General features: G+C 39.2%; 1 protein-coding gene and 1 pseudogene across 5 annotated transcripts in view; one reads left to right on the top strand and one right to left on the bottom strand.

Moving 5' to 3' along the window:
* Ralgapa1 (Ral GTPase activating protein catalytic subunit alpha 1) overlaps window positions 1-27,716 on the bottom strand; it is a 220,028-nt gene that overhangs the window by 167,693 nt on the left and 24,619 nt on the right. For all 5 annotated transcript variants that reach the window (XM_057782719.1, XM_057782722.1, XM_057782720.1 and 2 more), the window contains exons 2-7: window positions 14,548-14,658; window positions 13,916-13,965; window positions 10,944-11,001; window positions 5,721-5,764; window positions 5,193-5,370; window positions 1,829-1,944 (exon numbers count right to left, since the gene is read on the bottom strand). In XM_057782719.1, coding sequence (XP_057638702.1) covers window positions 1,829-1,944; window positions 5,193-5,370; window positions 5,721-5,764; window positions 10,944-11,001; window positions 13,916-13,965; window positions 14,548-14,658 — 557 coding nt within the window. The remainder of the gene's footprint in view (window positions 1-1,828; window positions 1,945-5,192; window positions 5,371-5,720; window positions 5,765-10,943; window positions 11,002-13,915; window positions 13,966-14,547; window positions 14,659-27,716) is intronic.
* Window positions 25,588-25,757, top strand: LOC130882530 (40S ribosomal protein S29-like; annotated as a pseudogene).

The following is a 27,716-nucleotide window of genomic DNA, read 5'->3' as shown; positions in this document are numbered from 1 at the left end:
ACTGAGCTCCCAAGGTCCAAATGAAAGCAGTAGGAGGGAAAACATGAGCAAGGAAGTCAGGACCGCGAGGGGTGCGCCCACCCACTGAGACAGTGGGGCTGGTCTAATTAGAGCTCACCAAGACCAGCTGGACTGAAAACGCATGGGATCAAACCAGACTCTCTGAACGTGGTGGACAATGAGGGCTGACTGAGAAGCCAAGGACAATGGCACTGAATTTTGATCCTACTGCATGTACTGGCTTTATGGGAGCCTGTTGAATGCTCACCTTCCTAGACCTGGATGGAGGGGGGAGGACCTTGGACTTCCCACAGGGCAGGGAACCCTGACTGTTCTTTGGAGAGGAAGGGGAAGGGGGATGGGGGAGGGGGAGGGAAATGGGAGGTGGGGAGGAGACAGAAATTTTTAATAATAAAAAAATAATAAAGTCACTAACAACTAAAAAAATATAATCAGAATTAAAACTCTACTAATCTTGCTCAGGATCCACACTAACAATATAATATTTGTTTCTCGGGTAAAAGAACTTTTGCATGTGAATAATTATAAATAGTAAAAGTATGTGAAAAGGTATTTTCATCAACTAGAACACGCATATTTCACAACTAGAGATAAAAACACTTATTGTTTAAGTGTTTAAATGTAAATTAGTTTTCCCTGATTCCTATCCTGTCTGTCACCCTCTTGTTACATCTTGAGAGATTGATCCTAAATCAAGCAGCTGTTCATATTTCACTTAAGCATCAGAAGTGCTGGTAATAATGGCAGGATCAGAAAGTAAGTCTGACTACTTGTGTAAGAAGCTCACACACATCTAGAGTCTACTTCACAGCAGGGTGATAGTACACAACTGCAAACCCAGCACTCAAGAAGCAGAGGCAGGCAGATCTCTAAGTACTGAGTTACCCAGAGCTACATGGCAAGTTCCAGCTTAGCCAGAGTTACATAGTAAGACCCTGTCTCAAAACATAAATGAAGACTCTACTTCATGGGGCTGGGAAGGTGGCTCAGGAGGTGAAGTGCCTGGAAGCATGAGGATCTGAACATGGATGCTAGGTCCCCAAGGAAAAACTGCACTGTGGCTTGCATCTATGGCAGGACAGGGGGGCAAGTAAGTAGATCCCCGAAGCTCAGTGGTCAGCCAGTTTGGCTGAACTAATGAGGTTCACTGACAGAATAACAGATCCTGTATCAAAAAGAAAGGTGGAAAAGGAATTGAAGAAGACAATTGATGGCAATCTCTAGCCTCCACACACAGATGTGCATGTACCTACACACATGCACACATACATAAAAGAATCTACTTCATACACATTTCTCTCTTCAGCTCTAAGGCAGTTTGAATAAGAATGGTAGTGTTTGGAAGGAGGGGATTTGTTGGAGAAGTATGTCATGGGAGGCAGGCTTTGAGAATGTAAAGACTTGTGTCAGTTCCAGTTCATCCTCTCAGCCTCCGTTCCTGTTGCCCTGCTGTTCCTCCTCAACTGTAAGCTCAAACTCTTTGTCTTTCTTGTTCATGGTGCTTTAACACAGCAACAGAGAGATACAAGTTCTCTGAGTTTCATAATCTCCTAATGATTTTCATTTGAGGAAATGACAATAACATATATCTTCAAAATTAAAAATTGTGTCACTATTCAAGAAAATAAGCAAATATCTACTATAACAGAGTAATGATAAAAGACTGGAAAATTATTAAGCAGAATGGAGAATATCTTTTCATAAGGAGAAAAAAGAAAAGAAAGAACACAAGGAGGTTCTGGGTGTACATGCAAGTAAGCACAGAGAAAAGACCATGCGTCCATGCAGTAGAAAGATGGTAACATACCTGAATTACTATATATTTTAAAAGTGCTTCAAGAAAATAGCTTGTGAGGTCTTCTTGTCCTTTATCTCCTGACTGCGGGGGAACAAGAGGGGTGACTTCCTCTATAGTTACTTGAGCTATCCGAAGACAAAAAAATTGTATAATCATAAGACAAACTGCATTATACATATACAAAAATATGACCAAATAAAATTTAACAAAATAATTAAGCAATTAAAACTGCTCTTAAATTTTTCTGAATATTTTATGTTGAAATATATCTGAGTATAACGTGGCAATCTATAATCATTGTAAACTTGAAAACTGGCTTTTTGTGAATCCATGATTGAGAGGAAATGGAACAGGGATGAGCAGGTATGTAGTGATTGAGGATGCAAGGACCTCACTGGAGAAGATTCACATTGGGAGTGTCAATTACAGGTTGCCACAATATGATGAGAAACATTACTACAAGGTGCTTACTCATAAAGTTAGCATTCTGATTATATGTGAGAAATCTGTGTTTTACTTTTCAGATATTAATTCACTAAAATTGATGCTGCTGCAAAAATAAATAACAAAAAATATTAATTAATCAATTAATTAAACCCACAGTTAGCAAAATGTTCTCAAATTTCCCAAACAGAACAATCAGTAACTGGTTATACTGCCCAAGTTAGTAAGCCCACAAAAAAAGGTATTTTACAATTCTAAAATAATACACAGTATGTCATTTCTACAGCCATTTTAAAAACTTACTATTTAAAAGAACAACCTTTTACTATTTGCACCCTGTCCTCACAGAGTAGTACCAGTGTTTTATTTTGCAAAGCTATAAGCCCCCATTTAAGATCCAAGAACTTCTAAGCAGCTATAGAGGAATATACAGGTAGCTCTGTAAACAGCTAAACTTCTATCCTCGGGGCTGAAAGAGGGCTCAGCACTGTAGAGTGTGTACTGCTCTTGTTTGCCGCAGGTTTAGTTCCCAGAACCTACATCAGGTGGCTCAAAAACCACTGAACACTCCAATTCCAGAAGATCTGAGACCTCTTTCTGGGCTCTGTGGACACCTATGTGCAAATGGTACACAGACAAGTAGACACACACACATACACAAAAAAAATTGAAGCTCAAATTTTGTTCTCAGAAAGAGAATGCAAAATAGTTGGTCAAAATGCATTTGAAACTAATGAAAAAAAAAAAGCTAGATCTAAAAATAGAGACAAAAGGAAACCTACAGATGGGATGGACGGCGGTGATCCAAAAGAAAAAATGTTCGAGGAACATTAGTTGAAGACTTCAGAATGGCATGTATGTAAATAAGCAGATGTAAGTGGTCTGCTTAAGCTGGTATATTTATAGATTTTTATGCAAACTTGGTTTTGTTTCTAAAATTTTATGCTACAAGTACAGTTTACTTTGCTATAAAAACCTGTAATTTTTGGAAATATATATTACAATAATATGGAACATCCAATTGAGTACAAGTTATGGACTAAACTGTGTACTCCCAAAATTCATTTGCTGGAACATGAACCCTCAATGTGACTGTATTTAAACAGAGAGCATGTAAGGTTATACTGAGGCTATTAGGGTTCAATCCTAAATGTATGAAACTGGATACAGGGAGAGAGGAAACATCCGAGGGTTTGCTCTGTGTGCACAAGCATGCAAATGCACTAAGGAAAAGATCATACGAGCACACAGTGAGAGGGTGTTATATGTAAGCTGAGAAAAGGCTCGCCAGAAACTGGACCTATCAGCATCTACTGTGAGCTCCAACCTCCAGGAAATGTACTTCTGCCTGAAGCCACTTAGTCTGTGGTAGTTTGTTATGCAGCCCTAGTCAACTAACACAGCAACATTTATCACAAATGCTTACTAGTACAAGAAGAATATGTTTAACAATAACAACAAAAAAACCCTTTGATATTTAAGCAGAATATTAAAAGGAAAAAGTAAAATGTAAAGAAAAAATAACATCAGAAAATCTTAGGGCTAAAAAGGACAAAGATTCACTAGTGAAAAAAACAGAAGTTAAATAACACTTCTAAAATCACAAATTAAATTTAAAATAAAAAAGCAACTTTCGATTTATAAAATTTTACATGCAGCAGTTTATAGTCACTGCACAAAGAAAAGCACACTTCTGTTTCTCTGTACACATAAGCTAATTCCTGCATACAAAACAATACACAAGAATAGAAATTATAAATTAAAACCAGGAGTAGTATCCAATACCTCCCCGCAGGAGAATCTTGTTTTTAAGGTCATCTTTTACTACATAGGGAATTTAAGGCCAGCCTGAAATATATGAAACTCTATCTCAAAAAAACACAGCAAAACATGATGTGAAGAGGTCTATATTAACCCTAATATGGTTTAGATGCTCTGATATCTAGGACTTGGCTACCAGAGATAATGTCCTTACCGAGGCTGGTTAATTCCTAGAGATAGTAATTGACTAACCTGCTAATGATGACTGACTCTCAGATACAAACCACTCAGTCTACAGTCCACGCCCCCATACAGTTCTCTATACTCTTGAGTCAAGGCTATTATTTTCCTGCCTTGATCACTTCAGAGCCAAAGACTAGACAACTAGGGACCACCTTTTTGTATGAAAATCCACTTCAGTTATTTATTACACTAGCTGATTTTTACTTGCTCTTACTGATTTGTTACTTCCTTCCATGAAACCACAATAAAATCTCCTGCCCACAATAACTTATGAACATCTGTTCCCTCTGACTAGCCCTGATCATTCATGCAAAGAGAGCTACACACATACATTGTCTACATAGGCTTATGGCATGGAGTGTGCATCTTCTTGGAAACTAAGTAGCAAAGTACAGTTCCAACAGCTCTCTTAACCTGCAGGCCTCACCAAGCTAGAGTAATTCCAATTTACCTTATAAACACTGCCTTAAAATACCATGTACAGACATTTCACATTAAAAACAAAAACTATCCAGAGGGCTGCACAGATGTCAGTAAGTAAAGAGCCTACTAAACAAATATGAGGACCTGAGATCAGATCACCAGCACCTACACTAAAAAAAGATTGATATGGCCTTGAAGACCTGTAACCCCAATACTATGTGGCAAAAACAAGTAGACTGCAGGGGTGGGGGATTGCCGCTAGCAAGTACAGTTGGAACGGTGAATTTCAGACTCGGTACGGAGAAGCAACTGAGGACGATATCCAGCTGTCAATGCCTGGCCTCCACATGGCCATCATGGACAAGTACACTTGCACACATGTGCATATACTACAAACATTTGTACACCAAAATACTACACATACTGCACACTACACAAAATGCATATAAACGAACATGTTTTTAAAAAAGAAATTCTACAGATAACATCTCATCAATCTTACTTTCTTGAAGGTTGAGTGGAGGATTAATAAGATTATCTAAAGTTCGAGGTCCATATTCAGATTGTGGTGCTGAAAACCCAGGGATCAAGCATGAAAACATCCAGAGTTGTTCTTTGCTACAGTTATCCTGAAGAGCTTGCAACCATAGCAAGAAGAGACGAACACCTTCCCGTCTGATCTAAAATAAAATGAAATACAGTATTTCTTAATGGACATACTTTCTTGCTCCTTAAAACACAGTTCTTTAGAATGCTATTTTGTTGAAGAAAGAAAAAGACAGGATGGAGAGTGAAAACAGATACACCCAGGACATCTCTACAACTCCGACTATTTTGAAATCCTCCTGCTTCCAGCTATTCAGTGCTGGGGTTCCAGGAGGGCGTTATCACACCTACTTTATGCAGTTCTGGGGACCAACTCAGGACCCTGCATATATTTAGCAAACACTATGAGTCACCCCAGCCCTTTTACTCAGGGTTTTTTGGGGTTTTTTTCTTGTCATAGAAAATAAGTATAATTATATTATACCTTTAAGGAGTTTCCTGTGTGAAGTAGTTTCTTTAAAATCAAACCTGAAAAAAAAAAAAAACATGATTTTAAATATTCCTATCTTCTTATATATTTATAAATGTCAGAGTTCTCGGTCAGACTTGAAAACACTTTTAAACAAGTCCTTGGCAATCTCTAAATTGTTCTTGGTGACTTTGGTAAACCCTTTGATCAAAACTGAGAACAGAGGGGCATATAAAAAAGTCACCTTTCAACACAGTTAAACATGTTTGCTTTATTGACAAAATTTGATCCTAAAATTTTGCTTAATGCAACAATCTATCCACCTCATATTTATGCTGAAAATATAAAGAAAACATTTTACCACTAATAAAAAAACTACTGTACAAAGGTTTTAATTAACCAAAAGAACATTCATTAATTTCACTATTTCCTAATAATTATTTTCATTACAGTAATATCCAGAAATGAATATTCACTATGAACAAATCCAAATACAATATTATGTTGGTTATTATTTAAACATTTATCTTTGTTTTACTTAACCATACAATGGCACATTGAAGCTTAAATCATTTTCTTCCTTTCTTCTCTAGAGGGAAGCATTACATATGTTTTGGAATTATCACTTATAAAAATATTTTTATATTACTACTTACTTATAAACCTATTCATTTATAGTTACACACATTTTTGGAATACGATTAATTATGACAACTAGGTAACATAAAGATCTTTTGGGGATTAAAGGCCGCAGCCCTCAAGAAATATAACACATTTAACTGGGCAGGGGTGGAGCACTTTTAATCTCAGCACTCAGAAGTCAGAGGCAGGAGAATTTTTTTTTTTTTTTTTTTTTGGTTTTTCGAGACAGGGTTTCTCTGTGGCTTTGGAGCCTGTCCTGGAACTAGCTCTGTAGACCAGGCTGGTCTCGAACTCACAGAGATCCGCCTGCCTCTGCCTCCCGAGTGCTGGGATTAAAGGCGTGCGCCACCATCGCCCGGCGAGAATTTTTTTTTAATTTATTTATTTATTAAAGATTTCTGCCTCCTCCCCGCCACTGCCTCCCATTTCCCTCCACCTCCCCCAATCAAGTCCCCCTCCCTCATCAGCCCGAAGAGCAGTCAGGGTTCCCTGCCCTGTGGGAAGTCCAAGGATCTCCCACCTGGCAGGAGAATTTCTTGAGTTCAAGACCAGCCTGGTCTATAAAACTAGTTCCAGGGCAGCCAAGAATACACAGAGGAACCCTGCCTCTAAAAAAAGACCAATAAATAAATAAATAAATACAACATTAAAAGTTCAACATTATATAGAAATGGATAAAGAAATACATTAAAAGTTCAAAAGTCTCAAAAAAAGTTTTACAAAGACAATCATCAAACAAAGACAATCTTCAAGAACAGTTTCATGAGGGGCTGGAGAGATGGCTCAGAGGTTAAGAGCACTGCTTGCTCTTCCAAAGGTCCTGAGTTCAATTCCCAGCAACCACATGGTGGCTCACAACCATCTGTAATGAGGTCTGGTGCCCTCTCCTGACCTGCAGGCGTACACACAGACAGAATATTGTATATATAATAAATAAATAGATAAATAAATAAATAAATAAATATTTTTTTTAAAATAAGAACAGTTTCATGATAAGGAAGTTCAAATGAAAGTTCACTATTCTTTTGAGCACTTTGTTATGTGATCACTGGTAATATCTTTTGTGTAATGTATATTAAAATATTTGGACACCTTTTAAAGCTTGTCTTTTGAATATAGTATGCTGTAATGCAAAAATAATTTTTAGCCGGGTGGTGGTGGCGCACGCCTTTAATCCCAGCACTCGGGAGGCAAAGCAGGCGGATCTCTGGGAGTTCGAGGCCAGCCTGGTCTACAAGAGCTAGTTCCAGGGGAAGTAGACAAGATTGCTGGGCAAAAACTGGGAACTAGCGGGTGAGGTGGCTTGGGGCTAAGGGGAAATGGGATGAGAAACGTGAGAAGGGGAGGATGGGAGGAGCTTGAGGGATTGGGATGGTTAGGATATAGGAAGGATGGATACGGGAGCAGCGAAGTATATATCCTAACTAAGGGAGCCATCTTAGGGTTGGCAAGAGACTTGACTCTAGAGGGGCTTGCAGGTGTCCAGGAAGATGTCCCCAGCTGGTACCTTGGGCAACTGAGGAGAGGGAACCTGAAATGACCCTATCCTATACTGATGAATGTCTTACATACCACCTTAGAACCTTCATCTGGCGATGGATCGAGGTAGAGACAGAGACTCAATTTGGAGCAACGGTCTGAGCTCTTAAGGTCCAAATGAGGAGCAGAAGGAGGGAGAACATGAGCAAGGAAGTCAGGACCACGAGGGGTGCACCCACCCACTGTGACAGTGGAACTGATTTATTGGGCGCCCACCAAGGCCAGCTGGTCTGGGACTGAATAAGCATGGGTTGAAACTGGACTCTCTGAGCATGGCGGACAATGAAGGCTGATGAGAAGCCAAGGACAATGGCACTAGGTTTCGATCCTAATACATGAACTGGCTTTGTGGGAGCTTAGCCTGTTAGGACGATCACCTTCCTGGACCTAGATAGAAGTGGGAGGACCTTGGTCTTCCCACAGGGCAGGGAATTTGGACTGCTCTTCAGTATCGAGAGGGAGGGGGAATGGAGTTGGGGGAGGAGAAGAGGAGTGGGGATAGGGAAAGGGGAGTGGGGGGAGGGGCAATATTTGGGAGGAGGGGGAGGGAAATGGGGAACGAAGACAGGTAGAAATTTTAATTAAAAAAGAATAAAAATAATTAAAAAAAAAAAAAGAGCTAGTTCCAGGACAGAAACCTAAAAGCTACGGAGAAACCCTGTCTCGAAAATAAAAAAAATTAAAAATATTAAAAAAAAATTTTAATTTGGGGGGGCAGTTCTGAGCTCTAACCCATGGCTTCTTGTATGCTAGGCACACATCCTACTGTTGCGCTAAAGCCCCAGGCCAATCCTTAAAGTTCATTTTATCTAAGATTTTGATGTTTTATTCATTATATCAATATTCCCCCATCTCTGTCTAATATTCCTTTATTTTCCTGGGATAATTTGAAAAAGCTTCTATTTGCACGACTAACCAAGAAATTGAGGCCTAAATAAACCTCTGATTTTCTTTCCTTTTCAAATTTTATTGTGGGAATTGGACGATGACTCAGTGGTTAAGAACACTCATTCCTCTCTTCAGTTCTCTGAGCCCCTTCAGGTGGGTTGCTCATTACCGTCTTTAGCTATAGTTCTATAGATCTGCTGCCTTCTTCCAGCCTCCATGGCACTTGCATGCATGTGGTGCATATAGAGACAAGAAAGCACATACACATATACACAAGATTTTTAAAAATTCATTTTTATTTTTAGTTATGTGTATATGTTTGTGTCTAAATGGGAATGTGTGCATGTGAGTGCAGGTGCCCCGGGAGGCCAGAAAAGGGTGACAGATTCCCTGGAGCTGGAGGCACAGCTGTAAACTATCTGATGTGGATGCTGGGAACTGAATTCAGGCCCTCTGTAAGAGCAGCAAGCACACTTAGCCACTGAGCCATCTCTCTAGACACTGTGACTCTCTTTCCAAATACAAGCATACACAAATTTCTAAGTAAATATAATCAGTTGCGTTCTGGCTCAACAATGTAGATATAGGGCCATTTATTCCCTATGACAAAGGGCATGAAAATCTCCAGCAACCAAGGCAGACAGTGCGAACACTGAAGAAGCACTGACCACTTACTTGCTGATCCCTTTTTTAACCAAGGGGGTTAGAAATAAGTCTTATAATAACAGCTCAAAAGCCCTGTGGTTATAATTTGAATGTAGCAAAACCTGACTTCATTGTTTTAGCTTGTTTCTTGAAAAACAGAAAGTCTGTTTTCTCTTACTTGGACTCCACAGTAATCTACAACATACTCTTTCTTCTTTTCAGCTTTTGTTTCATGAACTAGACAGCCATATTTTGATCCTTCAAGCAACAGTAAGCTTAACTCGAGTCCCCCTGCTTTGTTTTCAAATTTGGGGCTGTCATACATGGAGCATATGCCTGTAATCCCAACACATGGGAGGCAGAGGCAAGAGGATCATGGATTCAAGGCTTGTCTGGACTACATAGTGAGAATTTATCCCAAAATTACTTCAGTAATCAAAGGCTGAAGCAGGAGGACTGCTGAGCAGTTGTGCACAGCTGAGGAGCACCTCATGCTACATGACAAGCTCTAGGGCAATCGGGACTATAATGTGAGAGACCCCACCACAGAAAACAGAAAAGCCAGAAGCCATAGCTTTATAGATTCTCACTTTTTTGCATTGCATTTCTCTCCTATTTCTGATTCACAAAGATATTTATCTTGAGTTGAAGCCTGCTTCTATCTTTAAAAATAATTCATCATCACTGCTAATACATTCAGAGTAAAGAGGTAGATAAAAAACACAGTATTGTGTGCCATGTCAATATATGTGTGTATACACACACACGCACACACATTCTCCTCTCTCTCCTCTTCCTCAACTCATCTTTTTCCCCTCCTTTGTGTGTTTACAGGAAACTGAACCAGTGCCTCACATGCAAACCATGAGATCTACCACTGACCATTGGCCCTTCATTTAAATTTCAGTCTTAGATCGCCAGTCTGCCTGTGTATTTTCTTCTCTATAGTACTGAGGATGGAATCTAGAAGCTTACATATTCTAGACAAGCACTCCACCACTGAATTATATACCCAGCTCATTCTTCACTCTTTCATTTTTAGATGGGGTCTTGCTTGCCCAGGCAGGCCCTAAATTTGTGATCCTCGGGCTTTGGCATCCTAAGTAGCTGGGATTAGAAACCTGTGGCACTACACCTAGCTCACCCCTAAATCCATGTATGTACATGCACACATGCATATGTGTGTGAAAAGTGGAGGCCAGAGATTAATATTGGTGCTTTCCATCTTAAGTTTTAAGACAGGGTCGCTTACTGAACCTGGAATCTGTGGTTTTAGCTAGACTGGTAGGTCAGAGAGGCTCAGTGTCTGTCTCTACCATTGCACTGAGGTTACTGGTACGAATGTGGCCACCCTTGGCTTTTTAGACCTGGGTGCTGGCCCAGCAAGCACTTTACCTACTGAGCCATGTCACTAGCCTCTTATAGTCTGTTTTCAGTAAAACAAACATGAACTCATTAAAAAAATAACTGATAAGCCATTGTATAATTTATTTCAGATGTGAAATACATATTTATATTACTTACCAATACTATGAAATTGCCATCGCTGATGAATTCTTTCTGGAAGAAGTTGTAAAATTTTCTAAAAATCAATATAAGCAAAATAAAGAATGAAATCAAATAATGAGTCAATATATTGTGAAGTATGAAATACGAAGGCCACATGAAGAGCTTCTTATGTTGAAGTACAGCAAATACAAACTAGTAAAATAATTGAACTTTCCTACGAAAAAAGTAATAAGCAATATTAAAGAAATTCTGGAAGATAAAAATGAATAAAAATTATCTTTAACAGTGATAAAAAGTAAGTATGTTGTCCTTTTGATGGCTAATCTTGGTTGTCAACTTGACTGGATCTGGGATGAACTAAGATGCAAGCATCTAGGCAGTCCTATGAGAGATTTACTTGGATATGGAAGACCCACCCTAAATCTAAGAGGAGCAAGCACACTCCAAGCATTCTCCAGGACACTTTTAATCTTCCCCAAACATTTGCGCTCACTATTCCACTTACAAGCTCCTCATGTAGTGACTTAAGGTAGTTTACCTACCAAATAAAAATCAGGTTTCAAAGAATTCAAGACCAGTGAAAATTAATTTCAGAGTATCAGTTACTGTTTTCTAGTACCTTGTTTTGTTTTTCTTTTTTCTGAGTCAGGAGCTCACCATGTAGCCCAAGCTGGCCTAAAAATTTGTAAGTCTCCTGCCTTAGCCTCACAATGGTTAAAGTGTAGGCATGCACCATCGTGTCCAGATACATTCATTCTTAGAAGAGCCTACTCTACATAGGTGACTGACGTGCTCATGAACTCCCAGTTCGCGCATTCCTCCTGTCTCACTATCTGTCCCCCCTGAGTAGCAGGACTGCAGATGCACAAGCATCTCAACTATGAGAAATGGGCTTTTATGCTCTCTCTCTGATGTCTCTGAAGTCATCAGCTCTAGTCTTGGCTTTCTATCAGTCTCTAAAGTCTCAGTAAAGACAAGAATATTTCTATGACTATTTCCTCTGATAACAGTTATTTTAAAATAGGGATGAGAGGGGCATAATTTCTGAATGTGCTAAAAATAAAAACAAGTTGCCGGGCGGTGGTGGCACATGTCTTTAATCCCAGCACTTGGGAGGCAGAGGCAGGCGGATCTCTGTGAGTTCGAGACCAGCCTGGTCTACAAGAGCTAGTTCCAGGACAGGCTCCAAAACCACAGAGAAACCCTGTCTCGAAAAACCAAAAAAAAATAAATAAATTAATAAAAATAGAAACAAATTTTAGCAGAGCTTATCTACCTCCAAGCAATGCTTTCTGTTTATTTATAAATATTTTCCCAATCCAATTCAAAGTGATATAAAATAACAATTTATAAAACAAGGCTATTTTGTTCAAATTTATAATGAAAGGCCATTAGAGCAGAAATAATGAGCTAGGTGTGGTGGTATATGCCTTTAATCCAAACACTTGTGGACAGAAGACCAGAAGTTCAAGGCCAGCCTGAGCTACTTATGTTGTATAGCAGTTTCCTCCCAATTCAAACAGTCCATCCTGGAGGGGATTAAGATTCAGGAAGTTCTAAAGTGATTTCTTTAAGGCACAGGAAATAAATAACTCACAAGTCTCAGAAAGTCCCTGAAACTTACTACATACACCCTCCTCCCCAACCCTAAGGCTAAACCAACAGTAAGGACTGCTAAGGAGAGATCTCCCATGTGGTACACAAAGCTCAAGGGTTCCAACTTTCTGGAGTCATCACCCATGCTGTGGTGGGCTTTCAGCTGTCTCTGAGTCAGTCATACATATTCCTGTAAACCCAATAAATTCACTGGTCCATAAAATTAGACTTTAGTACATATTGCTTTGATCTTTCATCAGTTCTCTATCTGGAGTAAGTAAATGTTTGTTCACATCCACAGGAATAATATCATACAACACTATAAGACCCTGTATCAAAACTAAATGATAAAGCCTGGCATGGTGACACATACCTTCAGTCTCAGAACTTAGGAGGCAGAGGCAGGCAGATTTGTGTGAGTTCAAAGTCAGCATGGTCTGCATAGCAAGTTTTGGACCAGTGAGGGCTACATAGTGAGACCAGCTATGAAATAATCCTGTACACTGTGAAAATGTGTTGCTCTCATTGTTAATAAAAGAGCTGATTGGCCGATAACTAGGAAGGATTTTCAAGACAGCGAGAACGCTGGGAAGAAAAAGGGCAGAGTCTGAGGAGTTGTAAACCAGACATGGAAGAAGCAATATGGGAAGTTCATAGATGAAGTAAATGAGCCTCAGGCAGCACAGATATTAATAGAAATGAGTTAGTTTAAGTTATAAGAGCTAGTTAGTAACAAACCTAAGCTATCAATCATACATTTATAATTAATACTAAGGCTCTGTATGGTTATTTGTAGGGCAGTTGCCAGGACATAGAGAAACTCCACCTTCAGAGACTTTGTCTTGAGGGAAAAAAACCAAAATAAATATATAAATAAATAAATAAATGATAAATCACCTACGCAAAGATTCTAGAGGTTAAAATAATTGTGTAAAATTTATAAAAAATAAAATTTTTATTTTGCAAATATGCTATTAGTTTTGTGTCGTCAAAAGCATATACAATTTTGTCCCTAGAAATACATTATGCTTCAATCATACACAAACTTAGTCAGATACATTTTTAAGTTATAAATTAAGTTCCACAAAAAAGCTGGCAGATTAACTGTGTTTCATTATGTATCTGATAATTTTAATATATTTCTTCATATGTTCCCAGAATTATTTTTTAAGATTATTTATTATGTTAACAGCATTCTCCTTGCACGTATGCCTGCAGGCCAGGAGAGAGCACCAAATCTCATTATAGAGGGTTGTGAGCCATCATGTGGTTGCTGGGAATTGAACTAAGGACCTCTGAGGAACATCATTGTTCTTAACCTCTGAGCCATCTGTCCAGCCTCCCAGAATTATTTTTGGGAAAGTTTAAAAGGTATGATTCACAGTACTTACCTCAAAAATAAAAAGTATAGCATCTAATTCCTCTCTTTGAGACTTGTGACCTGAAACATTTTTAACAGAAAAATACTTGAAATATATCATTTTATACTCACTGTTAACAATACTTAATGAACTTAAATATTTCAATCCTGGGCTTTTCTTCAGAAATTCTTTAGGGAAATGCTAAAGCATAGCCTATTTATTATACAGACAATATTACGGCCCCTCTCTCTATTCTTTAGCATAATTACATAAGTACAAGGTCCTTGATTCAATACCCAGGATAAACACAAAGATTTAGGTTATACTAACATCTAATAACAAATCATATATTGTGGGTTCTAAATGAGATTTGAACATGAAAAACACTTTTCCTATTCAAACATTCCTAGGGCAAAACAAAGAAGGTAGGTTGAGGAAGCCTGACCAGAAAAATGCAAATATTCTAAGCCTTCACAAAGCAATAAGGATAGTCATACAAGTATATTGGTTTCCTTTCTAAAGTAAATTTTGATAGTATAAGAAAGGTATCAAAATAAAACATTACTAAAATTCTAATGCCTAAAAAGATCCTCTTTTTAAGTTAATGCTTATGACTATTAGAAACATAAACATACAAGTCATAATATATGTTAATATCTTACCTTTTTGTTTAAGACTAGCTTCAATAGTCACAAAATTTTCAAAAAACACATAGTATATATGTGAAAAATGTTGGTCAAAAAACTGTTTAAGGTCAATAGATTCTGCATTCTCTGAAAAACAACAACAACAAAATAGTCCTTAACAACTATTCCACCAAGGTTAAATGGTCATTAGCAAACATGCACAGTGCCAAATTTCCTTCAATGTCAAAGATCTGCACCTGAAATTCTATCATTTTCAAATATACGAAACAAATGTTTATATAATTGCTTCTGCTTCTTTATTTTTGCCCTTACATATTTAAGTTTTACATATGGGTAAAGTTATCATAGTCTTTGTGTTTTAAAAACAATCAATGTGAAACTGGGTGCAGTGCTGCACAGCTGTAATCTCAGCTACTCTGAAGGCTGAAGCAGGAAGATCAGGACATCAAGGCTAGCCTAAGAAGCAGAGTGGGACCCGATGAAGATAGATAGACAGAAATTGATTGACTGACTCAAAATCTAGTGCTCTATTTTGGGGATGGAGATGGAGAGTGCTCAGCGATTAAGAGCACTGGCTGCTCTTCTAGAGGTCCTTCAATTCCCAGCAACTACATGGTGCCTCACAACCACCTATCACTGTAGTCCCATGGGATAGGATGCCCTCTTCTGTTATGTGGATGTACATGCAGACAAAAACACCCATATACATACACAATATGGAAATAAATAAATCTCTAAAATAAGATCTATTTTTAATTCCTGACTCCAGCTTTTCTATTATCTTCCCTAACAGCTAAAGAATTATTATTATAAACTCTATTACAGAGCTACAGTACTGAAAACGGCTTGGTACTGGCATAAAAACAGAGAAGTCGACCAATGGAATAGAATAGAAGACCCTGACTTTAGCCCACAAACCTATGAACACCTGATTTTCGATAAAGGAGCTAAAAGTATACAATGGAAAAAAGAGAGCATCTTCAACAAATTGTGCTGGCAAAACTGGAAGTCAATCTGTAGAAGAATGAAAATAGATCCATATCTATCACCATGCACAAAACTCAAGTCCAAATGGATTAAAGACCTCAATATCAGTTCAAACACACTGAGCCTGATAGAAGAGAAAGTGGGAAGTACTCTACAACACATGGGCACAGGAGAACACTTCCTACGTATAACCCCAGCAGCACAAACACTAAGGACATCATTGAATAAATAGGACCTCCTGAGACTGAGAAGCTTCTGTAAAGCAAAGGACACTGTCACTAAGACAGAAAGGCAACCCACTGACTGGGAGAAGATCTTCACCAACCCCGCAACTGACAAAGGTCTGATATCCAAAATATACAAAGAACTCAAGAAATTAGACCGTAAAAGGTTAATCAATCCAATTATAAAATGGGGCACTGAGCTGAACAGAGACTTTTCAACAGAAGAAGTTCAAATGGCCAAAAGTCACTTAAGATCGTGCTCAACTTCCTTAGCAATCAGGGAAATGCAAATCAAGACAACATTAAGATACCATCTTACACCGGTCAGAATGGCTAAAATCAAAAACACCAATGATAGCCTCTGCTGGAGAGGTTGTGGAGAAAGGGGCACTCTCATCCATTGCTGGTGGGAATGCAAACTTGTGCAACCACTTTGGAAAGCAGTGTGGCGGTTTCTCAGGAAAGTCGGGTTCAACCTACCTCTCGACCCAGCAATACCACTATTGGGAATATACCCAAGAGATGCCCAAACATACAACAAAAGCATATGCTCAACTATGTTCATAGCAGCATTGTTTGTAATAGCCAGAACCTGGAAACAACCTAGATGTCCTTCAATGGAAGAATGGATGAAGAAAGTATGGAATATATACATATTAGAGTACTACTCAGCAGTAAAAAACAATGACTTCTTGAATTTTGCATACAAATGGATGGAAATTGAAAACACTATCCTGAGTGAGGTAAGCCAGACCCAAAAAGAGGAACATGGGATGTACTCACTCATATTTGGTTTCTAGCCATAAATAAATGACATTGAGACTATAATTCGTGATTCTAGAGAAGCTAAATAAGAAAGTGAACCCAAAGAAATACATATAAGCATCCCCCTGAATATTAACCTTCATCAGGCGATGAAAGAAGACAGAGATAGAGACCAACATTGGAGCACTGGACTGAAGTCTCACGATCCAAAGGAGGAACAGAAGGAGAGTGAGCACGAGCAAGGAACTCAGGACTGCGAGGGGTGCACCCACACACTGAGGCAATGGGGATGTTCTGTCGGGAACTCACCAAGGCCAGCTGGCCGGGGACTGAAAAAGCATGGGACAAAACCGGTCTCGCTGAACATAATGGACAATGAGGACTACTGAGAACTGAAGAACAATGGCAATGGGTTCTTGATCCTATTGCATGTAATGGCTTTGTGGGAGCCCAGGTAGTTTGGATGCTCACCTTAATAGACCTGGATGGAGGTGGGTGGTCCTTGGACCTCCCACAGGGCAGAGAAACCTGCTTGCTCTTTGGGCTGAGGAGGAAGGAAGACTTGATTGGGGGAGGGGGAGGGAATGGGAGGTGGTGGCGGGGAAGAGGCAGAAATCTTTAATAATTAAATGAATTAATTAATAAAAAAAAGATTAAAAAAAAGAATAAAATAAAGAAAAAAAAGAATTATTATAATAATTTATAATAATTCAGTAAATAACCTAACAACAGACTTTGTTAGTGAGCATTTGAGGATTATAAAACTTAAAACACAAACTGCTCTCAAGAATTTGTCAGTACAGAATACAAACAAAATATACAATTATATGTACAAAAGAAAGTTAGAGTATGAAGTTGAAATGAAAGAACCATATATGGAAATTCAAAACACAGAATTACATTCAAAGTTTAATGAACTGCAACTGCTGCCCATGTTCTGCACAGCTATTCTGTATAGTCTCCATTATGAAAACTACCTGTTACCTGAGTATAACATAAGAAAAAGTCATAGAATACATCTATTTTGTGAATATGAAAATAAAAAAATTTAGACAAGAATGATCAAGGAAAACATTTTCCTTTTGAATAAACTTAAGAACTATGAACTGAGAAGGAAATACATTATAGTTACCTCTAAATTTTCCAATCTTAAAAATACAAAGTCCCAAGAGAAACAAGAAAATGAGAATAACAAAACAAAAACTCTAAAGCACATGTGACTCAACCCAAGACTCCCAGCATATCAGAAGCTGAGATATTGTCCCTCAATTTCCTTCCCACAGGCTGGCTATGAACAAAGCCTGGAAGCTGCACAGTGGGGTAAGCCTAATAAACAAGTACTGAAGCCAGGCAGAATGACGCACTCCTGAACTTCCAGTGGAGTTTAAAATGGGAAGGCCAATCTTGGAGCTATATAGCTCGATCCTGACTAAGCAGGGGAGATGGGTCTATCCAAATCAAGCTGATTTTGTTGTTGTTGTTGTTGTTTACTTTAAGATTTATTTTTACCTTAAATAAAGTGTATACCTGTATATCTGCGGAGGAGGACGAGGGGGAGTATGTGCATATGAGTGCAATTGTCTATGGAGGCCAGAAGAGGGCACTGAATCCCTTGGTACTAGAGTGACAGGTGATTATGAGTCATCTGGTGTGGGCACTAGGAACTGAACTCTGGTCCTCTGCAAGGGTATTACATGCTCAGACCTACTGAGCTACCTCTTCAGCCCCTCTATATTTATATTTAAAAACACAATAGCAAGCAAAAACTCTGATAAAATGTTTGATAGTCAATTAACAAAGTTTACATAGCAGAGGAAAAAACAAGGACAAACTAGATAAAATATAAGAGGTCTTTGCACATTTAAAATCTTCCTCCCTCCCAAAGAGACAGTTCAGCATTAAGGATATGTGGTGCAGTTGCAGAGAACCCAAGTTCAATTCCTAGTACACACACAGCAGCATATACCATCTATAACTCCAGCTCCAGGAGCTAAAAATACCCTCTTCTAGTCTCCACAAGAATTAGGCACACACAGACAGATGAGCAGGCAAATTATTCGTACATTATATAAAATAAATAAACCTGGAGTCTCCTTCTGAGATTCCAGGACGCAGGATACTATTTCAGACTGAGGTCAAGGTTAAAGTTAAGAGCCACCTAGGACTGAGAGGGCCTGAGGAAACAAGCTCCACGGGGAGCAGAAGCCAGGAGCAAATCAGTGATCTCCACCAGAACAGGAGTGGGGCGGAACCTAGGACAGAGAGCAAATAGCTTCACAAATAGCTCCACCAGAAGCAGAAGCCAGGAGCAAATCAAGTCCTGGGAGCCAACCCAGTCCTGGGACACTGGCAGATCAGGGTTGAGCTAGTAACCAGATCCAGAGTCAGCGATCTCCACCAGAACATGTTCAACTCCAAGCCAGGGACTTCTGCAGGAGGGGATCCAGACCAGGATGTACAGAAACGGGGCAAAGCCGGAAACCTAGGTCAAAGTAGGCCTGAGACAGCAAACTGCAAGTGAGCAGAGCAAGGCACCGTAGCACTGAACTATCTCCAGGAACACCGAGTAACCTAAGGGTTAGAACTGTGACACTGACTGTACCACGAGGAACAACCATCTGAGCTTTGGATTCACTGGCGCCTAGAAGATTATTCAAGAGAATCTCAGACAGCCCCAACCACACCTATTAGAGGAAAAGATGAGTAGAAAAGGTAAGATCATATGCTATACCACAAAGAGCAAAACAACACCAGTAAAACCTAAAGACCCTACAACAGCAAGACCTGAACAACCAAATATGGATGAACCAGAAGAAAATGAACAAAAAATAACTTCAAGTGAATGTTAGAAATTCTTAAAGATGAAGTGAGAAATTTCCTTAAAGAAATGGAGAAGACAAAGAATTAGAAGATATCAGCAAATAAAAAAAAAAACAAGAAAAAGAAATCGAACATATAAAAGAAACTATTCAGGACTTGAAAAATGAAATAGAAACAATAAAGAAAACACAAACCAAAGGAATTATAGAAACAGAAATCATGAGAAAAAGATCAGGAATCACAAACGCAAGCATGAACAGCAGAATACAAGAGATGGAAGAGAGAATCTCAAGCACTGAAGATACAATAGAGGAAATACTCATCAGTTAAAGAAAACATTAAATCTAACAAAAGCTTAACCCAAAATATGCAGGAAATATGGGACACCATAAGGCCAAATCTTAGAATAATACGTATAGAAGAAGGAGAAGAAGTTCAACTCAAGGGCACAGAAAATTATTTAACAAAATCATAGAAGAAAAGTTTCCCTACCCAAAGAAAGATATCCTATGAAGATACAAGAAGCTTACAGAATACCAAATAGACTGGATCCAAAAAAAAGTCCTCTCGTCACATAATAAAAAAAAAACAAAAAAACCCTAAATATACAGAGTAAAGAAAGAATATTAAAAGCCGCAAGGAAAAAGGCCAAGTAACATATAAAGGTAGACCTATCAGAATTACACCTGACTTCTCCTTGGACACAATGAAAGCCAGAAGGTCATGGTCAAGCATTAGACAGATAAATATTTAGAGACCACAGATGCCAGTCCAGACTACTATACCCAGCAAAACTGTCAATCACCATAGGAGGACAAATCTAGATTTCACCAATACCTAGCCACAAACCCAGCCCTACACAAAATACTAGAAGGAAAACTCCAACCCAAGGAAGATGGCTACACCAACAAAAACACAGAGAATTGATGATCTCATAACAGCAAATCTCAAAGAAAAAAAAACCGCACAAATTAACATCACCAATGATAAAAACTAAATTAAAAGGAAATAGCAATCACTGGATATCCCTTAATGTAAATGGACTCAACTCACCTATAAAAAGGCACAGGCTAACAGACTGGATACAAAAACAGAATCCATCCTTCTTCTGCATACAAGAAACACATCTCAAGCTCCAAGAAAGACATAGTCTCAGAGTAAAGGGTTGGGAAAAATATACCAATCAAATGGACCTAAGAAATAAGTGGGTGTAGCTATCCTAATATCTAACAAAATAGACTTCAAGCTAAAAATCAGTCAAAAGAGACAAAGAAGGTCATTTCATATTAGTCACAGGAAAAATCCATCAAAAGGAAACTTCAATATTGAACATCTATGCCCCAAATACAAGGGCACCTTCATATGTGAAAGAAACACTTCTAAAGCTTAAATCATACATTAAACCCACACACTAATACTGGGAGACTTCAACACTCTACTCTCACCACTGGACAGGTCAATCAGACAAAACTGAACAGAGAAATAAGAGAACTAACAGATGTTATGACTCAAATGGACTTAATAGACATCTATAGAATATTCCATCCAAACAGAATATACCTTCTTCTCAGCACCTCATGGAACCTTCTAAAAAATTGACCACATACTCGGTAACAAAACAAACCTCAACAAATACAAAAAAAAAAAAATGGAATAACCCAATGTATCTTATCAGATTACCATGGTATAAAACTAGAAGTCAACAGCAATACTAATTCCAGAAAACCCACAAACACATGGAAATTAAACAATGCTCACCTGAATCATCAATGGGTCAAGGAAGAAATAAAGGGAGAAATGAAAGACTTCCTAAAATTTAATGAAAATGACCACACAACATACCCAACTTTATGGGACACAACGAAAGCAGTGTTAAAAGTTCATAGCACTAAATGCCTACATAAAGAAGCTGAAAAAAATCCCACACTAGTAAATTAACAGAACATTTAAAAACTTTAGAACAAAAGGAAGCAAACTCACCTAAGAGAACTAGACGGCAGAAAATAATCAAAGTGAGAGCTGAAATCAACAAAATAGTAACAAAGAAAACAATACAAAGAATCAATGAGACAAAGAGTTGGTTCTTCCAGAAAATCAACAAAATAGACACCTTTATCCAAACTAACCAAAAGGCAGAGAGAGAATATCCAAATTAACAAAATCAGAAATGAAAAGGGGGGCATAAAAAAAACACGGAGGAAATATAGAGGATCATCAGGTCATATTTCGAAAACCTGTACTCCACAAAATTGGAAAACTTAAAGGAAATGGACAACTTTTTGGATAAATATCACTTTCCAAAATTAAATCAAGACCACTTAAGCAAATTAAACAGGCCTATAACTGTTGAAGAAATAGAAACAGTCATCAAAAGTCTCCCAACCAAAAAAGACCCAGGACAAGAGGGTCTCAGCTCAGAATTCTACAAGACTTTCAAAGAACTAATACCAATACTCCTCAAATTATTCCACACAATAGAAACAGAAGGAACATTGCCAAACTCTTTTTATGAGGCTACAATTACCCTGATACCCAAACCACAGAAAGACATTACTAAGAAAGAGAATTACAGACCAATCTCACTCATGAACATTGATGCAAAAATTCTAAATAAAATACTGGCAAATCAAACCCAAGAACACATCAGAACCATCATCCACCATGACCAAGTCGGCTTCATCCCACAGCACAGATATAGGGATGGTTCAACATATGAAAATCTGTAAATGTAATCACCATATAAACAAGCTGAAAAATAAAAACCACATGATCATCTCATTAGATGCCGAAAATACAACGTCCCTTCATGATAAAGGTCATGGAGAGAGCAGGGATACAAGGAACATAACTAAACATAGCTAAGGCAATATACAGCAAACCAACAGCCAACATCAAACTAAATGGAGAGAAACTCCCAGTGATTCCACTGAAATCAGGAACAAAGACAAGGTTGTCCACTCTCTTCATATCTATTCAATATAGTTCTTGAGGTCCTAGCTAGAGCAATAAGACACCAAAAGGAGATCAAGGGGATACAAAATTGGAAAAGAAAAAGTCAAACTCTCACTATTTGCTGATGATATGATTGTTTACATAAGTGACCGCAAAAATTCTACCAAGGAACTTCTACAACTCATAAACACTTTCAGCAATATAGCAGGATACAAGATTAACTAAAAAAAAAAAAAATCAGTAGCCTTCTTGTACACAGATGATAAAAGGGCTGGGGAAGAAATCAGAGAATCAACACCCTTCACAATAGCCACAAGTAGCATAAAATATCTCGAAGTAGCTCTAATCAAACAAGTGGAAGACTTGTATGACAAGAACTTTAAATTTTTGAAGAAAGAAACTGAAGAAGACACCAGAAAGTGGTGTACCCATGCTCTTGGGTAGGCAGAATTAACCTAGTAAAAATGGCAATCTTACCAAAAGCAATCTACAGATTCAACGCAATGCCTAGCAAAATTCTTCAAAGACCTTGAAAGAATGGTACTCCAACTTCATTTGGAAAAGCAAAAAACCCAGGATAGCCAAAACAATTCTATATAATAAAAGAACTTCTGGAGGCATCACAATCCCTGACTTCAAACTCTACTACAGAGCTACAGTACTGAAAACAGCCTGGAATTGACATAAGAACAGACAGAAAGACCAATGGAACCAAATAGAAGACCCGGATATCAAATCCACACATTTTCGAATATCTGATCTTTGATAAAGAAGCAAAATATATCAAATGGAAAAAAAAGCATATTTAACAAGTGGTGCTGGCATAACTAGTTGCATATCAACAGGTAGAAGAATAAAAATAGACCCATATGTACCACCATGCACAAAACTCAAGTCCAAATGGATCAAGACCTCAACATGTGGCCAATCACACTGAGCCTTATAGAAGAAAAAGTGAAAAGTACACCTTGAATGCATTGGCACAGGGAAACAGGGAACCACTTCCTAAATATAACCCCAGCAGCACAGACACTGAGAGAAACAATTAATAAATGGGACCTCCTGAAACTGAAAAGCTTCTGTAAAGCAAAGGACACGGTCAACAAGACAAAACGACAGCCTACAGAATGGGAGGTCTGATGTCCAAAATATACAAAGAACTCAAGAAACTGGACACCAAAAGTTCACATAATCCGAAAAAAAAAAATGGAGTACAGACCTAAACAGAGAACTCTCAACACAGGAATCTAAAATGGCTGAATGATACTTAAGGAAATGTTCAACATCCTTAGTCATCAGAGAAATGTAAATCAAAACAACTTTGAGATTCCATCTTTTACCTGTAAGAATGGCCAAGATCAAACACACTGATGGCAACTTATGCTGAAGAGGTTGTGGGGAAAAGGGAACACTTTTGTATTGCTGGTGGGAATTCAAGCTGGTACAACCCTTTTGGATTTCAGTGTGGCGATTTCTCAGAAAATTAGGAAACAACTTTCCTCAAGACCCAGCAATACCACTTTGGGGTATATATCCAAAGGATGCTCAATCGTGCCATAAGGACATGTGCTCAACTATGTTCACAGCCGCATTGTTTGTCACAGCCAGAACCTGGAAACAACCTAAATGCCCCTCGACTGAAAAATGGATAAGTACACAATGGAGTACTACACAGCAGAAAAAAATAACGACAGCTTGACTTTTGCAGGAAAATGGATGGAGCTAGAAAACATTATTTTGAGTGAGGTAACCCAGACACAGAAAGACAATTATCACATGTACTCACTCATAGGTGGTTCCTAAACATAAAGCAAAGAAAGCCAGCCTACAAACCACAATCCCAGAGAACTTAGACAACAATGTGGACACTAAGAGAGTCTTACATAGATTTAATCTACATGGGAAATAGAAAGTAGAAAAAGACATGATCTCCTGAGTAAAGTGGGAGCATGGGGACCTTTGGGGAGGACTGAAGAGGAGAGAGGAGAGGCAGGGAGGGAAGCAGAGAAAAATGCAGAGCTCAATAAATATCAATTTAAACAAACAAACAAACAAACAAACAAACAAACCTGGAAAATAGTAAGGCGCTCTCTAGAACAATTCAAGAGAAAATAGAAAAGGACATTTGCAGATAGGCTACAGAAAAAATCAATTAATTCTGCATCATAATACCAAATTTTTACCTTTCCAAATGCCCACTAACTTTCCTGCTTCTCTTCTGAAGACTCTGACTACCTTTGTGAAGTATTAATCAGGCACAGTGGCCAGTGATATCCTACAGTCACTGCACAGTCTTCAGGAGCACTGAGTGAGCCTTACTTTCTGCACAAACCTTTAACATTTTAATCTAGGGGAAGTGTTTTGCAAGGTGATGACCCACCCACCACCATCCCACACACACACTCACACACAAAAAGCTGATCAAAAAATATTACCTATCTTCAGAAACACTTCTGTTTGAAAGTGCTTGTGAACCAGTCTTTTCCAAAAGAAACTAAGTAATTATTTCACCAGAAGTCCAAATTAAGATTTCTGAATTTTAAAAGTGAATCAAACCAAAAAAAAAAAAAAAAAAGAAAAAGAAAAAGAAGAAAATGAATTAGGCTTTGGAATGCTTTGCAGATTCTTGAGAATACTAAATTTAAGTAGCAGGATAATTCTAGACTTTAGTTTCCACAGATTAAGTTCCTCACAGATGTTTCATTTGGTTTTTTTTTTTTAATAAAGGGATAACCTTTAAGAACCTGATAATACATTTACTCTCCTTCACATATTTATTTTATTTTTTAAAGATTTATTTATTATGTATACAGTTTTCTGTCTGCAGGTCAGACCGGAAGAGGGCACCAATCTCATTATGGATGATTGTGAGTCACTATGTGGTTGCTCAGGAAGAACAGCCTTAACCACTGAGCCATCTCTCCAGCCCCTTTTCACATTTCACATATTTTTAAACATTTAAATACTATAGCATGTATGCAAACAAAAGTTTTAAAAGTCAGAGATCAGCTTTCTTTTTTTTTTAAGATTTATTTCTCTGTTTTATGTGCATGAGTGCTCTGTCTGCATGCCAGAAAAGGACCAGATCCCATTACAGATGGCTGTGAACCACCATATGGTTGCTGGGAATTGAACTCAGGACCTCTCAAAGAGCAGCTAGTGCTCTTACCTGCTGAGCTATCTGTCCAGACTCATCAACTTTCCTTTTAAAGCCTAGATAGTAAATGTGTCCCTGAAAGTTTCCTGAATTAACCTGGGTGAAAATCAAAAATTCGTCCTTTTTTCTTGTTGGCCGTCTGAAGGCAAGATGAGACCCCAGCAACTCTACTGGAGTCTCCACGGAAGTTCAGCCAGGGTTCTCACTCTTGCCACATTTGCTCTAACCACCATGGTTTGACCCAGAAATCTGGGCTGGACACGTGCTGTCAGTGTTTCTGTCAGCACTCAAAGGACACAGGCTTCATTGAGCTGGACTAAGAGACCTTGAATGGATTACTCAAGACTGTCCACCTAGTAAAAAAGATCGTGTTAGTCTTTATATGATTCAAAAAAAAAAAAAAGTGAAGATCTTAAAAAAAAAAAAATCAGGCTCAGGAGGGTGGAAGCTCACGGGGCAGCCTCGGTACTCATGATCTGTCCTGCCTGAAGGTATCCATAACATGCCCACTCGGAGCCATAGCTGTCAATATGATGAACAAATATACGATGGTGAAATTGGAGATGGTTCCTGTGCTATAGTAAGAGGAAGTTCTGGGGCTGGAGAGGTGGCTCAGCGGTTAAGAGCACTGACTGCTCTTCCAGAGGTCCAAGGTTCAATTCCCAGCACCCACATGGCAGCTAACAACTGTCTGTGATTCCAGTTTGAGAGGATCACACAGATATACATGCAAACACAACACCAATGTGCATGAAATAAAGATGGCTAACTAAAAGAAAAAAAAAGAGGAAGTTCTGGAGAAGCAAGGGCTGAGAGAAATGGACTAGTATTGATAGCCTGCTTGCTACCTAAGACCAGAGTAATGCCTGGACCTGGGCTCTGCCTAGGGCTATGTCTTGGTCTGTGGTACTACTGCAGTCGGGATCTGTGTGATGTCTGTGGCCCATGTCACCACCAAGACCATGGGGATGCCGTTTTGGGGCTCCATTGGTGTCCAAAGATTGTGCTGCCACTGGGGTCATGTTGATCTGAGTAGCCTGTGCTGCCACAGATGGACATGATGACACCCCAGCCTGAGCTGCTGCCAGGGGCCATGTTGGGTCCATGGTCCTTGCAGCAACCAGGGTCTGTTTTTCAATAACTACTGAAAGCCATGAGGATGATCGGAGTCTGGTCAGAAAACTGAGTCCAATTGGTATCCAGGGACCATGCTGCCACCAAGGCCATCCTAATGTGGATGGTCTGTGCTATCATTCTAGGGCCATAATGACATCTGAGTCTGAGCCCCATCGCCATCAGGGTCTGCGTTGATATACATGGCTCCTGATATCCGAATATATACCAAAGCCATGCAGATGAGGATCAGAGGATCATGCTGCAGCCCGAGTCATACAGATCTAAGTGACTTGCACTGTGCAACAAGGTGTCTTGGTGATGTCTGGGCCTGGGTTGCAGCTGAGAACCATGTCTGGGTCTGTGGTCCTACCATAGCAGAGGTCTATGTTGATATCTGTGGCTTCTATTGCCACAGGGGCTATGCGGATAGACGCCCAGGGTCTGGAAAGCCACCTAAGATCATAATGATGTCCAAGAACATTGCTGCTGCCAGGGCCATACTGACCTGGGGGGCCTGTTCTGTCACTAGGCCATGGTGATTTCTAGGCCTCAGCTGCTGCCGAAAGCCATGTCTGAGCCTGTGTTCCTGTTGCAGATGAGTCTGTGATGATGTCCATGGCTTGTGTTACCAGAGAGGTCACATGAACCATGTGTGTTGAAGTCTGAGGTTCATGCTGAGCCAGCACCACCCCTCTAGGATAGTTGGCCTTGTCCCCTGTTAGATACTGCAGCAAGAGAGCAGGCCCCTACCCACCATGAGAGAGCTGCCCCCTTCCTCGGCACTCAGGAGAGATTGCCCCACCCCTCACCACAGGTGCAGGAGAGCTGGCCCTGGTGGCATGGGCTTCGAAGAGCTGGCTCTACCCCATGCCTGAGGGGGTGGTCATAGTGTTGGGACTGACCAGCTCAGCTATCACTCAGATCCACACTGTGGGCCTTTTGGTTGGCCCATCCTAACATCTGCCCCATCTACGACCTGCTGGAGTATATGAAGGGACTGGTCTTGTGGAATGACAGCTACAAGATCTCCATGACTTGGGTCAACAGCAGGATATCTGAGAGGAGTTTTGGTGAGGATCCAGGGATGATGGTGTGCCAGAGGCCTTGAACCAGACCAATGACTTCTCGCAATGAAAATTTGTGGGTGGGGCTGACTAGACGAA

This window comes from Chionomys nivalis, chromosome 10, assembly GCF_950005125.1.
Source record: "Chionomys nivalis chromosome 10, mChiNiv1.1, whole genome shotgun sequence".
Taxonomy (NCBI): Eukaryota; Metazoa; Chordata; class Mammalia; order Rodentia; family Cricetidae; genus Chionomys; species Chionomys nivalis.
The sequence above is the reverse complement of the archived record's forward strand: the minus strand, read 5'-3'. Positions and strand labels throughout refer to the sequence as shown.